Source organism: Callospermophilus lateralis, chromosome 4 (assembly GCF_048772815.1).
Source record: "Callospermophilus lateralis isolate mCalLat2 chromosome 4, mCalLat2.hap1, whole genome shotgun sequence".
Classification (NCBI taxonomy): Eukaryota; Metazoa; Chordata; class Mammalia; order Rodentia; family Sciuridae; genus Callospermophilus; species Callospermophilus lateralis.
Window position 1 is genome coordinate 116,888,688 of NC_135308.1, and position 14,315 is coordinate 116,903,002.

Genomic DNA, 14,315 nt, shown 5'->3' on the forward strand with positions numbered 1-14,315 from the left:
TGTTTGTGTTTTGTCTGAGACGTGTCACATAAGGTCACTTGTGGCATTCTGTTGGTGCTCAAAAAGTTTCATATTTTGAAGGATTTCAGATTTTGGATTTTTGGATTAGGGATGCTTGACTTGTGCATGGTTCTGGACAGGGCCAGCTTCAAGGGTATGTGAACCATGCAGTCAAACAGGGGACTGTATTAAGAAGGATCCCTCCTCTGCTGCAATGCTCTGTTGTCGCCATCTTGAAATTCTTCATATTTTTTGAGCAAGGGATCCATATTTTCAATTTCCCCTAGGCCCCTAAAATTATTGCCAGTCCTCCTAGATTATAGTTGACTGGGGCTTTCTACTTTCTTCTTTCTTTTTCCTTCCCAGCCATAGCTCCAGGTCTAGCCTCTTGACCATGCTCAATGCTGGACTGCCTATTCTCATGTCCACTGCATCAGGAGCTGACTATTTACCCTACATGGAATCAATTTTCAATGATCCTTCTGTGGATTAAGGGGCTTATTTGTCATCCAAGTAGTTTTTTTTTTTTTTTTTTTTTTTTGATTGCCACCCATGGACTTCCAAGAAATGCCAGGTAATTATAACAGCTGAACATGCTTAGAGAGGCAAATATGTTGCCCAGGAAAAATCTTACAATGATAAGGCTTAATAAAAATTATTTTCATTTGTAACTTCTATATACTTATCAACAATAAACCAGGAACAGGTGCAAAATCAATTTAGATTTGGAGTTTACATTAGGATTTTTAACATCTTATCAAAAACCTGAATACTTTGTTTTATGATGTCATTTTCCTGCGTATGGTTTCTAATTTTTTTTTTATGTTGAGCCATATGGAGGACATTTATATTCAATATGCTTATTAAATTTTTATATTTGTGCCACTTGCATAAGTTTATGGAACTTAAGAATTATTGCAGCAAAACTCCTGTCTTCGGATAGTCATTTGTTTTCTTTTTCCTTTCCTTTTTATGGCCTTAAGAAATCCTTTTGAAATGGTAACATTTCTCCTGTACCCAATTTAGAAACAGTTCACCTTACTATATACTCTTCCCATCTGCTACCTTGGTAGAAATGCTTTTATTAAACTCTACTTTATTGAGATTGTGCCTTCTTAAAGAATATGAAAAGAAACAGGCCTGTTATTTCTGGGTATATTATTCAGAGGATTGTATGTTAGATGACACTCTGACCTCATCATGAGAATCCACAGTTCTCTCAACTACAGCTGGCTGAAGGACTAGCTCATCTGGGGCAATGCCTTGAATATCAAATTAAAATTGTGCCATAAAGATCACTGAATATGGATTGAGATGGGGAACATTTAGTTACTAACGCTTCTTTTAGGAAGATAACTGTATACAGTCGAAGGAAATACCCTGAGAAGCCACTTGGGATGGTGGTAAGAATTTCAAGGAATCTGATCAAATAACAAGATGCCCAATAAACTTCCCTCCCGGTAGCTTGACTGGAATCAACTGGAGAGCTTTTATTTGCTTTCAAGGGCACAGAATTTAAGGGCTAGAAACAAATGACCTGGGATGGTACATGAGAAACCGAAACTTGTCAGCAGCTGTTCTTTTTATTTTGAGGATGGTGGTGGTACTGGGGATTGAACTCAGATGTACTCGACCACTGAGCCACATCCCCAGCCTTATTTTGTATTTTATTTAGAGACAGAGTCTCACTGAGTTGCTTAGCGCCTTGCTTTTGCTGAGGCTGGCTTTGAACTGTAATCCTCCTGTCTCAGCCTCCCCCATCACCTCTTCTTTACTCATTGTTTCTATAAATAATGGAAAAGAGACATTTTAAAGATCATCATCTTGAAGAAATGCCAAAAAAGCAGCTCTTCCACAGATCTACACCTCTTGATCCACCCTTAATGGAAGCACCTTCTACGATTTAACTTCTGATCAGCTAGTTTGTGTTCATGGTCTTCAGTACTCATAACACGCCGAGGTTTCCTTGTTGAGGTGGGAGGCAGAGCCTAGAGCTAATGTGCGGTCCACTTCTCATGAATGTGTTAGAATTCATGTGCTAACCTCAGTGCTTAGCCCATGTTATTCTCTAAATTTTTCTTTTCCCTAGCTACTTCATCTTTCTAAATAGTATGCATCTTTTTAGACTGCCTTGACTCCTTACTATTGTAACTTTTAAATTCTTGTCTAGAGGTACTTTATGCAAATATCTTCTTCCTTCTCCTCTTTCTTCCCTCCCCCTCCAACTATCCTTGTATGGTAATTTCATAAGAGTAACAATAATGACTTCATAGCCCATAAAGTAACAATTATTGGCCTTTGTTTTAAGAGCTGGTTTCCACTGTTGTGGTCCTACATAAATTAACAAAGTAACCAAAGTGTGTATTTTGGATGAAGATTCCTAATACATCTGGTGGCCAGGGGTGCTCAACACTCAATCAATTTACCAAATAATAAAGGCCATACTGTTATATAAATAAACATAAGTATTAAGTAAGTAGTAAAGGATGTTAACTGTATATAGAATCTAAAAACACAAGTGAATTATATTACCCTCACCAAATAAAATTCTTATGTGTATTTTTATTAAAAGTAATTCAACATATAATTAGTATTACTCATTTATGATATGGCTAATGAACAAATTATTGGCCTTAGACTCCTAGATGTATTTCCAAGTGCCAACCGGGCATTTCCATAGGATGTCCCGATGGCGTTTTAAACTTGACATCTTCACCCTCACCTACTCCTGTCCTACATCTATTTTTCTTATTTTCCTATTTTGGTTATCAGTGTCACTGTCCAGACACGTCTCTTTTCTGAACCCTACAACAGCTGTTCATCTTGTCCCCTGCTTAGGTCTGACCTGTCTCTAGAGTCCTTCCCTGACCCTAAAGCCATTTCAGATCCTGTCATCTCTCCCCTTTACCTGAAGTGTCTTACGGGGTATAGATACACCTCAGGCTACCCATAAAACCATCTTTGGGGTAAGCCAAGAAAATATTAAACGTGTATATATTTTATCTTTTCCTTTTAACATTTCTGGCTTTCATAATGCACATATTAGTACAATTACCCATATGAACAAATAGTCATCATATATAGGACTGTATGCTCACAAATTTCTGATGTAGTATGTAATTAAATGGTTTGGATTAATGACCAAAATAGGAAACACAAGAACAAATGTGGAGCAGAGGGGAGGGTGAAAATGGTGAGTTTAAAGACCATTGGGACAACTCGTTGGAAATGCCTGGTAGGCACTTGGAAATACATTTAGGAGCCTAAAGCCAACAATTTGTTATTAGTCATATCATAAATGAGTAATAATATTTATTTATTTATGATACTGGGAATTGAACCCAGAGAGGTTTTACCACTGAACCATATCCAAGCCCTTTTTAAATTTTTTTATTTTGAGACTGAGTCTTGCTAAGTTGCTCAGAGCCTCACTAAGTTGCTGAGGCTGGCTTTGAACTCAGGATCCTCCTGCCTCAGCCTCCCAAGCTGCTGGGATTACAGATGTACACAACTACTCCTGGCTGAATTACTTTTAATAAAAACACACAAGAGCTCTATTTTGTGATTTATAATTTGCTTGTATTTTGTGATTTTAGGGTCTATATGCAATCAATCTAGATTATTGCAGTTGTCATTCTGTTCTCACTCTGACATCCCCATCATTCTATTATTTATCATTAGCTAATATAAGTAAAGTACATAGAATAAATTAAGCACTATGCAAGTATTAGATCTTATTATTTCTATTTAAACAGCTTGAATAAATGCATTGGTTCTCATATTGGGAATCTTCAGGCCAACTCTGCCCATAGGTTGGCACTGTGGGTTCCAACCAGAGGAGGAGGCTCACCGTGGTTCAGCACCACAACAAAAGACACATCCACTCTGCTCCCTGGAACACTTCTCATCATCATGTCATCTCACATCACACAACTGATGGCTACAACCTAGCAGAAGAAAACCTGTAGACCTTATTTCTAAAATAAGGTCCACATTCCCTTGGGAGAATAGAGAAGAGCATATGTTGGGAAGTTGCTGCCTAGAATGGGTGGCATTCTGTGTTCTATTCCATCTGCTGAGGAAAGGAATGAGGGAGAACAGCTTAGTGTTAGTGCTTTGGATACCATTCGATCTCTTTCCCTGTTGTTTGTGTTATCTTCAATAAACTACCTACTCTTTCCAAGCTTGTTTCCCAATGTGTAAAGGGTACAAGAACACTGGCCTCACAGAATTGTAAAATAACACATATAATGTATTTAAGATCAATAGGTTTTTAATAAATGGTGGCATTTTTCATTTGTGACATCCTGACACTTCTAGAAAGGTTTAGAACACTTTTCACTAATGGGATATTGCTGTGATTTGAATGTGTCCCCCAAGGTTCATGTGTTGGAAACTTAATCCCAATGCAACTGTGTTGGGAGGCAGGACCTTAAGAAGTAGTGATTTGTGCCAGGCACAGTGGCACATGCCTGAAATCCCAGCATTTCCAGAGGCTGAGACTGGAGGATAACAAGTTCAAAGTCAGCCTCAGCAAAAGCAAGGCACTAAGCAACTCAGTGAGACCCTTTCTCTAAATAAAATGCAAAATAGGGCTGGGGATGTGGCTTAATGATTAAGTACCCTGGAGTTCAATCCCTGGTAGCCTCCCCCCACCCCCCCAAAATAGTTATTTGTTCTGCTTTAATTAATTAATTAATTAATGTGATTGCAGGTGCAGCTTAGAGAGTGGGCTGTTACAAAGGCAAGTTCTGACTGTCTTGCTCTTAGGCTCTCTTGCCCTTCTGCCTTCTGCCATGGGATGATGCATCATGAAGGTCCTTGCCAGATCCTGGTGTTCTCTTGGTTTTCACAGATTCCTGAACTGTGACTCAAATATATTTGTCTTCTTTATAAATTACCCAGTCTAATGTATTCTTTATAGCACCAGAAAATGAACTAAGATAGTTATTTAACATGTTCTAGTTAGAGTCGACTTTTTGAAAGAAATGACTACTCAGCTGTGATATAAATAGGCAGTGAAAAGAGGGTACAATGCAGCAAGGCTGGAGCAGAGTCAGGGAGCTGGGAGGGAGGGATGAGGATAAGGGCTGTGGTAGGGGCAAAGAACAGAATCATAGGATATCTTTTATGGTACTGAAAAGTATTAACTACCACTAAATTGCGAACAACCAGATCACACATGCAAAGACCACTCCATACCACACTCAGAAAACTAAAGCAGCACCTTTATTTTATACATACAAACAGTATAAAATGTTTATTATGTAAGAGCAGTGTTTTGTTTACAATATATATTATATTGTTTCAAGCCAATGCAAAGACTTCATACATTATATTCCCTATCTCATTGTGTTTACAATATATTATATTGTTTAAATGCCACTACCACAGTGTCAATTTTTGGTTTTTCTTTTTTCAATACTGAACTCTCTGGAGTAATAGTAAGGTCGAAATATATTGTATAAGAGCATACAAATAAGGGCAATTAAAAATGTGACAAATGTCTAAATATATGACAATAAAATTTGAAATGCTGTAACTTCAACATGATTAACTGCTTCATCTAAATCCTTGTGATTTATGTATTTTTGCCCAATTTAACCTCTCTAATGTGACCCAGCCCCTCAACACCATGAATGCATTGTAATTTTGCAAATATCTGCCAACTATACACCGAGAAGACAAAATTTTAACCTGATCAACAGACATAATATAAAATCTGTCCCTAAGGACTGAAAGAAGAAAATCTATACCATCATGCTGCAGACATACTTAGGAAACTTAAAAGGAAGAGTAAATATCAGCTCAGTGATTTATAATGAAGCTAATAAAATTCAGGCCAGTATTCTTAAGTGTAATGAACATTATTTGAACATTCAACACATGAAAGGTTAACAAAGGCTATGAACTTGGTGTAACTTAAAACGTTTCAGATGTCGGAGTTCACCAGATGTAATTGGATTCAGGTGGTTCCTGCTGCTCCCCGGCCTTTTTAAGTGAAGGCGTGTGCTGCCGGAGACCGGCGCCTGCTGGCCTCAGGGCATGCATGAGGCTGGCTCTGTACCCTGCAAAATTATTCACAGCTTAAAAGCAAAGAAACTACAAAAACAGGCTCTTCAGATTCATCATTAACCATTCAAATGAAATCCATTTTCCCTTTTTAACCCAGAGTGGAAGACCACAGTGACCACAAAAAGCTACCTGAATGAAGAGATATTACAGGTTCAAGATCTCTGTTGAAAGAAACTCATTTTACTAACTCTGTCAAATTTGCCCTCCATTGGAGGCTTACTCACTATATATTTTGGCTGTTGTGTTTGAATGGAAGCAGTCTCCACCCAAGGGTTGGTGAGGATCTCACCCTGAAGTCTCAAATGCTGCTACAGAGGATCAATGATTTGGTCATTGATCCTTTCATTGCATTGCAGAACCATCAATCCAGCTGATGGATCCAGTTCAATATGTAACATCTACTCTTCCCGTAGATCCCACGGTGAGAGTATGGCTACAGCACTCATACATACAGGAATTTTGTAAGAATTGAGAGTTTCCATTATATGTATTAGAGAACGGGTTGTTATTTAAACTGACTTCTCATCAATGGGGACTTGTGGGTTTTGGTCAGGTGGCATCTATTCATTTTCCACTTGGTTGTCAGTGGAATGTGATACTGAGTTACACAACTTGAGACCTCCCTCCCCTCTACTTGTGAATTTCTGGAGGTGCTGGGGGCAGAGGGGGGTGGCGACTAACTCATTTTTGGTTTTCTAAAACTGATGTAAAACAGCAATTACATTTCAAAAATCTACCACCATCTTCGTGTGCATCAGAGTCAAATTCAGCACTTCATTTGTTCCTTGTGGTTTTTAAGTGCAAGCATGTTATTAAACAACTAGTGAGAACAGAATATTTGTTCCTGAATGTGTTTCTTTGAATTGTCACTATGTAGGCTGGTAGCTCATGGAATGGTCAAAACATGAGCCAACAATGCGCTGGAGTAAATCCCTACCATGCAGCTTGACTTGCCACCCATGAAGACCAAACCTCCCTGCTGGTGAGGGTGAGCCTGAGCAGGGACATCTGCCTCCAGGATCCTCCTTCCTGCTATGATGCCTGGGTGCCTGGGACCTCCCAACGTGTCACCCCACTGGGAATCTGTTTGTAGCAGAGCTCTGTGACTCAGAGCTTCCTTGTCACCTCCCTCTAGTTAAAATAAACCCTTTTAGCTCCATTCTCTTGAAGTACAGAACTGGCCGGGTGGCCTCTCCTGGAAAACACACTTGCATTTGAATCAAGTGTGTTTTCCAGGGCACCTTCCTGGCTTGCATTGCCTTACTCTGGAACTCTGATGGCAGAAGATTAAGCATGTGGTCTACAGTAGGGGTGCTGTTTGGAAGCTTGCAATTCTCCTTGATAGAATTGCTCATCTACTGCTCTATTCCAAAGGACCCCTAACTTGCCTTCTTTTTGTAAGAGTGACCAGGTATATCAGTGGAAACAGTGCCTTTGTGCTCACCCCACCTCCATCACTCTTGGAGATCACTGGTCCCCATTTATGAGACCAGAGATCTTTGCAATTGAGTCCTAGGGTGTATAGTCAGACGTCAGATCATCCTTAGGCTCAAGGACTTCTGGAAAATCACTTTCATTCTGGACAAGCCATGGTGTTTGTATCCAGTTGAGAGTGGCATAAAATATTTGACTTAGTCTTTGTGAAAATGACTCTAGAAATTGTTAGTTTCCTATAGGGGTGTTAGTCCAAAGGTTTCCCAAAAGCATGTCCTAGTGGGGATACATTCAACCATTACTACTGGGTGAAGAGCTATTTACCAGAGGAACTGCACTTCTTCCCATACTGGTGCCCAACTTCTTTCCATACTGGAACTGCAACTTCTTCCCATACTGGTGCCCACCAGACACCAGCCTACCTTACAATAAACATATATACCCACGTATAAGTTCATCATATATACATCAGAATAACATGTGAATATTGTAAGGTCGGCACAAAAACTGGAAATTAGAAAGTGCAATTAAATAAATATAAGTATTTACATATCAAATGTATATGTAAATATGTATAAAATAATATAAAATATAAAAAATATTTTAGAGGTAATACTTCCCCTCAGCACCTGAACTAATAATTTCCCCACTCACTGGACCGTGAGCAACACTCTTTGGAGACCACTGATCTAGAAAAATATCTGTGGTTTGTTTAACTTGTACTTTGGAGATGTAATATGGTAGCCACATCTGGATGTCTGCTATTGAAGGGTGTTGCGTGGTTGGAAACTTCCTTTCCCCCAAGTGGAGAGGACAGTGTCCCAGGCTTAGGAGACTGAGTTCTGGGTGCCAGATATATAGAGACTGTGTTATTTTGTTCACTTACTAATCAACTCTCCCTCCACTGGATCTGTACTTTCTGTTTCGTTGATGTGTCTCCCATTGTCTGGATTCCTGCTTAGCACAGGGGAGACACTAATCCATTACTAAATAATTGGTTTTATTAAGCTCCATTTCATAGATAAAATAGTTCAGTGTTTGTTCTACATTTCTAGTTCATTTTGAGTAGTTGGTACATTTGGAAAAAACACATCTCCTATAACATCTCTCTCTCATAGAGGGCTTCACAGACTTTTCCTTTCCCTCAAAAGGACTCATTAAAAATATACCCAATACAATTTAAAATTTTTAAAAAGTAAAACTCTTCACATATTAAATGTGAGTTGGTAAATCTTGAATTTTAAAATCAGAGGTAAGTAGATACTGATTCTACATTTGATTTAAAATCTTAATGGAGATGATCACATATTTCAGAGTTGACATACTATATTACCGTATGAACCTGCGTTAGCAATCTAAGCTAGAAAATATTTGTGGTGGTATTTTGCAGAGCTGATGACATTTCACAATGATGCCTTACTTTTTTAAACTCTAAAGCTTAGAATCTAAGGTTTCGAGAGAGGGAGGGGAGCATGGTGGGCAGAGAAGGAGAAGCTGCTGTTCATGAAATGGCAGGTGGGGCTGGGTTGTGGGTTGTTTATTAGCCCTTGGAGCCAAGAAGTGAAAGAGACTGACTTCCCAGATGGTCTCCAACTCACTTTTATTGCAGTGTCTTCCATGCCAACCTTCTTGACATTGGCATTTGTTAGGTTCCTGGCAGGTCCCGTGTGCACCGCAGCCAGGCTCGCAGACAGCTGGAAGCAAAGGAGATAAAATAAATGTTTCCTCGGCTTTCCTTTTTCACCAGAATTACACAGCTCCTTTTCCTGCAGTTCTTTAGAACGAGTTAGTTTTGGCTTCATAGCCTAATTTTTTTTTTTTCTCTTTCTAAACCATTCTCCAGGTAAAAGTCAGTTTGGGACTTTGTGAAAAAGTCATGAGAGTGACCCTTAAATAAGCATCATGTTCCTCATTTACAAAAGACTCTCAGTAGGATTTTGAAACTGTGAGCAATGGAAGTTTATTTTCCTTAAGAAAACCTCTAGTGAATTAAAAAAAATATATTAAAACATTCAGTTGTATCTGTGAGAGTATGTAAATTCTGTTATAGGCATGGATTCCATAGAGTGCCTTTGGTCTACATAAAAGAATCATGTATGTCAGCAAGGAAAGGTTAACTGTGACATTTTGTAGTAGGAGAGTACAGCTAGCTCACTCGTCCCGTAACCCATATTGATGGGGTGTGTGAGTACTTACGCTTAGAACAGAGGTCTCCTTGGTAACCTTTGGAGCACTTACATTTGCTTTTACCAATGCATTTACCTCCATTTCGACAGGGTTGTGGGCATTTGCCTAAAATAGAGAGCAATGCAAGTGAGCAAGGAACCCAGAGCTCCATTCGGGGAATATTACGTAAAGAATCACAAGGTTTCGAAGGGGTAAAAGCAGTATTTTCCACTCATTTCAGATCTAATCTGGCTTTTATATTGCTTGAGTTTTGTTTTTGAAATAGGTTAATACTTCTACTTTGAATACATATCTTCTTTCACCATAAATGTACTGCCCCAATGCCATAGTTCCATTTACATTTTGATAAAAAGAATAATCTTTTAATTGACTCACAAATTGTAATTTAAGACATAACTTACTAAAAGTTGATTTATGCATGACCCACTAAATGGTCTTTTCTCTGAGTTCTGCTTTGGATTGTTTCTTGTTCTGAAAGCAGGTCTACACCAGTACCTGACCTCATAAGTCTTAGTCTAGGATTCCCCAGAAAGCAGGGCTTGCCTGCAGATAGCTTATTTTGGGGAAGTGAGCCTAGGAAATAGGAATGGGGCATGGGAAGAATGAAACAAGGTAGGAGGGAAGGTCAACACCAAAGTGTGGTTCCGTCACCACTATGAGCAACTGGATCCCATTTTGCTGGGTCCTTCTAAGGAGCTGAATCAGCTGCACCTCAGAGTTGTCTGAAGAGAGAGGGGGAAGCATTTGTTCATCAGCATTCGACTCCCACTTGCCCCAAGGGGTAATTTCCTCACACTTCATGCTGCAAACACAGTATGTGATTTCTAAGGACTCAGAGATGTCTCTGGGTCGAGAGCAAAGGTGTGGAACAGATAAGATGAAGTGCAATCAGCTCACACTTGTGCAAAACAGGTTGCTTCAGCAATGACAGGAGTTAAAAGTTGGCTGAGAGAATATGAGGCAGGTCACAAAAGGTACCCAGTAGCACAACCATACATTTTTTGGGAATGTCTTAGATCTTCAAGATATATCATTTTTCTTTTATCTCATACCAAATGAATCTTGGTAATGTTTTCATAGATCTTTGAATCACAGATTTTTAGACCTGCCAGAAGACTTTAACGGTAAAAATTATGCAATCATTTGCTGCCTTCTTACTCTAAAGGCTATTTATTTTCTCTCTGCAATTTAGAATTTGCCATCCTAGGACTGAAGTTGTTGAAGAAAAAGAGTATTGTCCTTCCAGGTGTGAAACCACAGACTGTGACTGGCACAGTGATGTTCCAAGTGGGCAAGCAGCTTAGGTTTTGGTAGGGGACAAGTTTGGAATTTTGTCATTGTTTTTCTTTCTTTTCACTTTTAGCAGAACATTACAAAGGCCTCTGAGTACATAAGGACAGCTAATGAAATCTATCCCTAACCATCTCACCTTTCATTCTCTAAATACTTCTTCTTAAGGTCAAAGAAAATACTATTCTTAAAAAATAAGAAGTGAATTCCACATGAAAATCACTTGACTAAAAACACTTTCTTTTTCTTTTTACTTACCTAAAGGGCTTTATTTACATATAAATCGATGAAAGCAGTATTTAGTCATTGTGGAGATAATACAGACATAACAATACTCGGGTGTTAGGGTCTCTCACAAACCTGGAATACTGTTAGACTTTGAGATTTTTTTTTTTTCTAAAACAAGCATGTCCCAGAAACGGATATTAAAACAACTTTCATAATAAAATACCACCTTTTTGTTGACCACAGAAAGTGCAAAAAAGCCCTTTTTCTAGGTTGCACATAAGAACACATTGTTATGGTTTGGATATGAGGTGTCCTGCAAAAACATCTGTGTTAATACAGGAAGTGAGATGATTAGATTATGAGAGCTGTGACCTGATCAATGGATTGATCCATTTGATAGATTAGTAACTTGAAATGGTCAGACTGAATGGTAACTGTAGGCTGGTGGAGTGTGGAAGTGGGTCACTGGAGTCATGCCCTTGGGGATTATATCTTGTCTCCTGGCTCCTCCTTCTCTCTCTCTATCTCTCTGCTTCCCAGTGAGCCAGCCAGCCAGCCATTAACTGAGTATCTTTCCTTTACCATGTCTTTCCTCCATGACGTGCTATCTCACCTCAGGCCTAGAGCAATGGAGTCCACCGACCATGAACTGAACCCCTGAAACCATGGACCCTAAATAAACTTTTCCTCCTCTAAGTTGTTCTTGTCAGGTATTTTGAATGAAAATCTGACTAATAAAGCAATTTACTCTTTAGTTAATATCTCAACTCTTCCCCAAAAGGAAGGAATATCTAACTCCAAATTTCTACTTGCATCAAAGAAACATCTCACCCCAAGACACACACAAAACTGAATCGTTCATGGTACTCTACAACACACTGGGTTTTCCCCAAGCAAACACAATGTGGGATGATAATTATATGGCAAAGAAGATAGACTACTTATATGTGAAATACTTGGTGAGCCCTAATTTCCCATGGTGTAGGAGGAGTGAACTTGGTAAGCAGGAATACTGCAGAGATTGATCCTTGGCAAGAATCATTTCATTGGCCCAATGGGTCTTTTCTTGTCCATGGAATGATAGAAATGAGGAACCTTAGTTTCACCTCAGCCAGGAGGGAGGATATTCTCTCCTGGTTTTTACACAACAGAAAGGCAACTAACTGCAGGAGAGTTAGAAGCCCACTGCTAGTTCAAAGACTATAGGAACCAAACCTCATGATCTGATTGTTTTAAATTTCAGGATTTTACAATTGTCTTTAATATTTATGTTTCCTTTTCCTGAAAACAATTTGTGGCCAAATTCTCTCCAATAGACAATGGAAAACTTAGTAGGCCTGAGAGATTACACATCTTTATCTAAAGAGACTAAGCATTGCCTATGGACACCAGATTTAATTAATTTAAATAGCATTTTTAGTACAACCAGTGGTTGAGTCCTTGTGAGTACAATGTGATAAGATATTTATAAAACAAAGACATTAAACTTCCCACCAATGGGATGGTTGGATAAATTACCTTAAATTTGTGACACTCACAGACAAAAAAGATCAAAGGGGTTTACAACCTGTGCCAACACTCATCATCTCCTAGAACGTTGTCCTAGAATGGTGAGTTTTTTTTAATCGTTTTCTCCAATATTCTAAAATGTCTTTACAAAGAACATTTTACACTGAAAGCTTTACAATAAGAACCCATTAATTTATTTTTAAACTTTATTTATAATGCAATGGAAGTAAAGCTGTGTGGTCGTTTTAACTGAAGGTTCATTAAAGATTCTTGGGAAATCTAGGAGCACCACAAACATCCATCCAGATACCTCTGACTATTGGTAAGGATGTGGGAAAATTGGAACTCGTGTACATTGCTGCACCTTGATGGGGATGTAAAATCATACAGCTATTTTGGAAAATGGTCTGGCTATTCCTCAAAAAAATTTGAAACCACATGATTCAGCAATTCTACTCCTGGGTACATGTCCAAAAGAATTGAAAACTTATGTCTACACAAAGAACTTATTCACAAATGTTCATTACAGCAGTGTTCAAAAGAGTCTTCATGTGCAAACAACCCAAATGTTTATCAGCTGATAAATGCATAAACAAAATGCAGTTATACATTCCAGTGAGTATTATTCAGCCACAAGGACTGATGTCCTGATATATGCTACACCATGTGTGAGCCTTAAAAACACTAGAAGAAACCTACGTGAAAGAAGCCAGAAACAAAAGATCACATGTTGTATGATCCCATTTATGTGAAATGTTCAGAACAGGCAAGTCTGAAGAGACAGAGAGTAGATTAGAGGTTGCCAGAGCTGGGAGGAGAGGAGAACATGGAGGAACTGCTGATAGGTATGAGTTTTCTTTTTGAGGTGATGAAATGGTCTGGATTGGTCAGAGGTGGTGGCTGCACAACTTTGTGCATGTACTGGATGGTTTAACAACTGGTTAAATGTTGGGTTTTATGGTATGTAAATTATATCTTAATTAAAAAACAAGAATACATAGTTCAACTATGCTGTTTTATCTGTATACTTGTAGAGGCACTTTTCAGCTCAAGACCCATTTCCATTTTTTTCCTGGTAATAAGAGAAACAGGAAATTTCCTAAAAATTTTTGAATAAAATTTGTGATCAGATCTGTCAGGGTCTTTCAAAGACCCACATTTTTGATGCAGTTAGAGAGAAAAAAAATCACATGCACATGTATACACACAAGAATAAAAGCAGTGCTTCTGCCAACAGAAAGTGTGTAAATCCTGAGGGCATGAAGAGGCTTCCTTACACAAAATGAAACCATGAGCAAAGATTCACACACAAACCAACTAAGTGTGCAACCTCTGGGGGTGAGGATGGGGAGAAAATTGAGGGGTGTCCATTCTGATATATCTTTATCAGGGAAGGGTAATTAATAAGAATAGAAACCACATCCTGGCAATTAATTACATGTTTTATGGAAGCTTCAGAAGTATTTCATTTGAACTCTATAAAAAATGGTTACTTCACCTACTACTCATTAAAGTACAAAAACTCACAAATAAATTAGAGGTTGAAAGTTAAAGTCAGAACTTAGTATTATTCAGTTTTGAATACACTACAA

General features: G+C 38.5%; 1 protein-coding gene across 1 annotated transcript in view; it reads right to left on the minus strand.

The window, feature by feature from the left end:
- Positions 1-5,936: 5,936 nt before the first annotated feature.
- Wif1 (Wnt inhibitory factor 1) overlaps positions 5,937-14,315 on the minus strand; it is a 62,526-nt gene continuing 54,147 nt past the window's right edge. Inside the window, exons 8-10 of the mRNA XM_076853075.1 lie at positions 9,706-9,801; positions 9,108-9,203; positions 5,937-6,068 (exon numbers count right to left, since the gene is read on the minus strand). Coding sequence (XP_076709190.1) covers positions 5,947-6,068; positions 9,108-9,203; positions 9,706-9,801 — 314 coding nt within the window. The 3' untranslated portion in view covers positions 5,937-5,946. The remainder of the gene's footprint in view (positions 6,069-9,107; positions 9,204-9,705; positions 9,802-14,315) is intronic.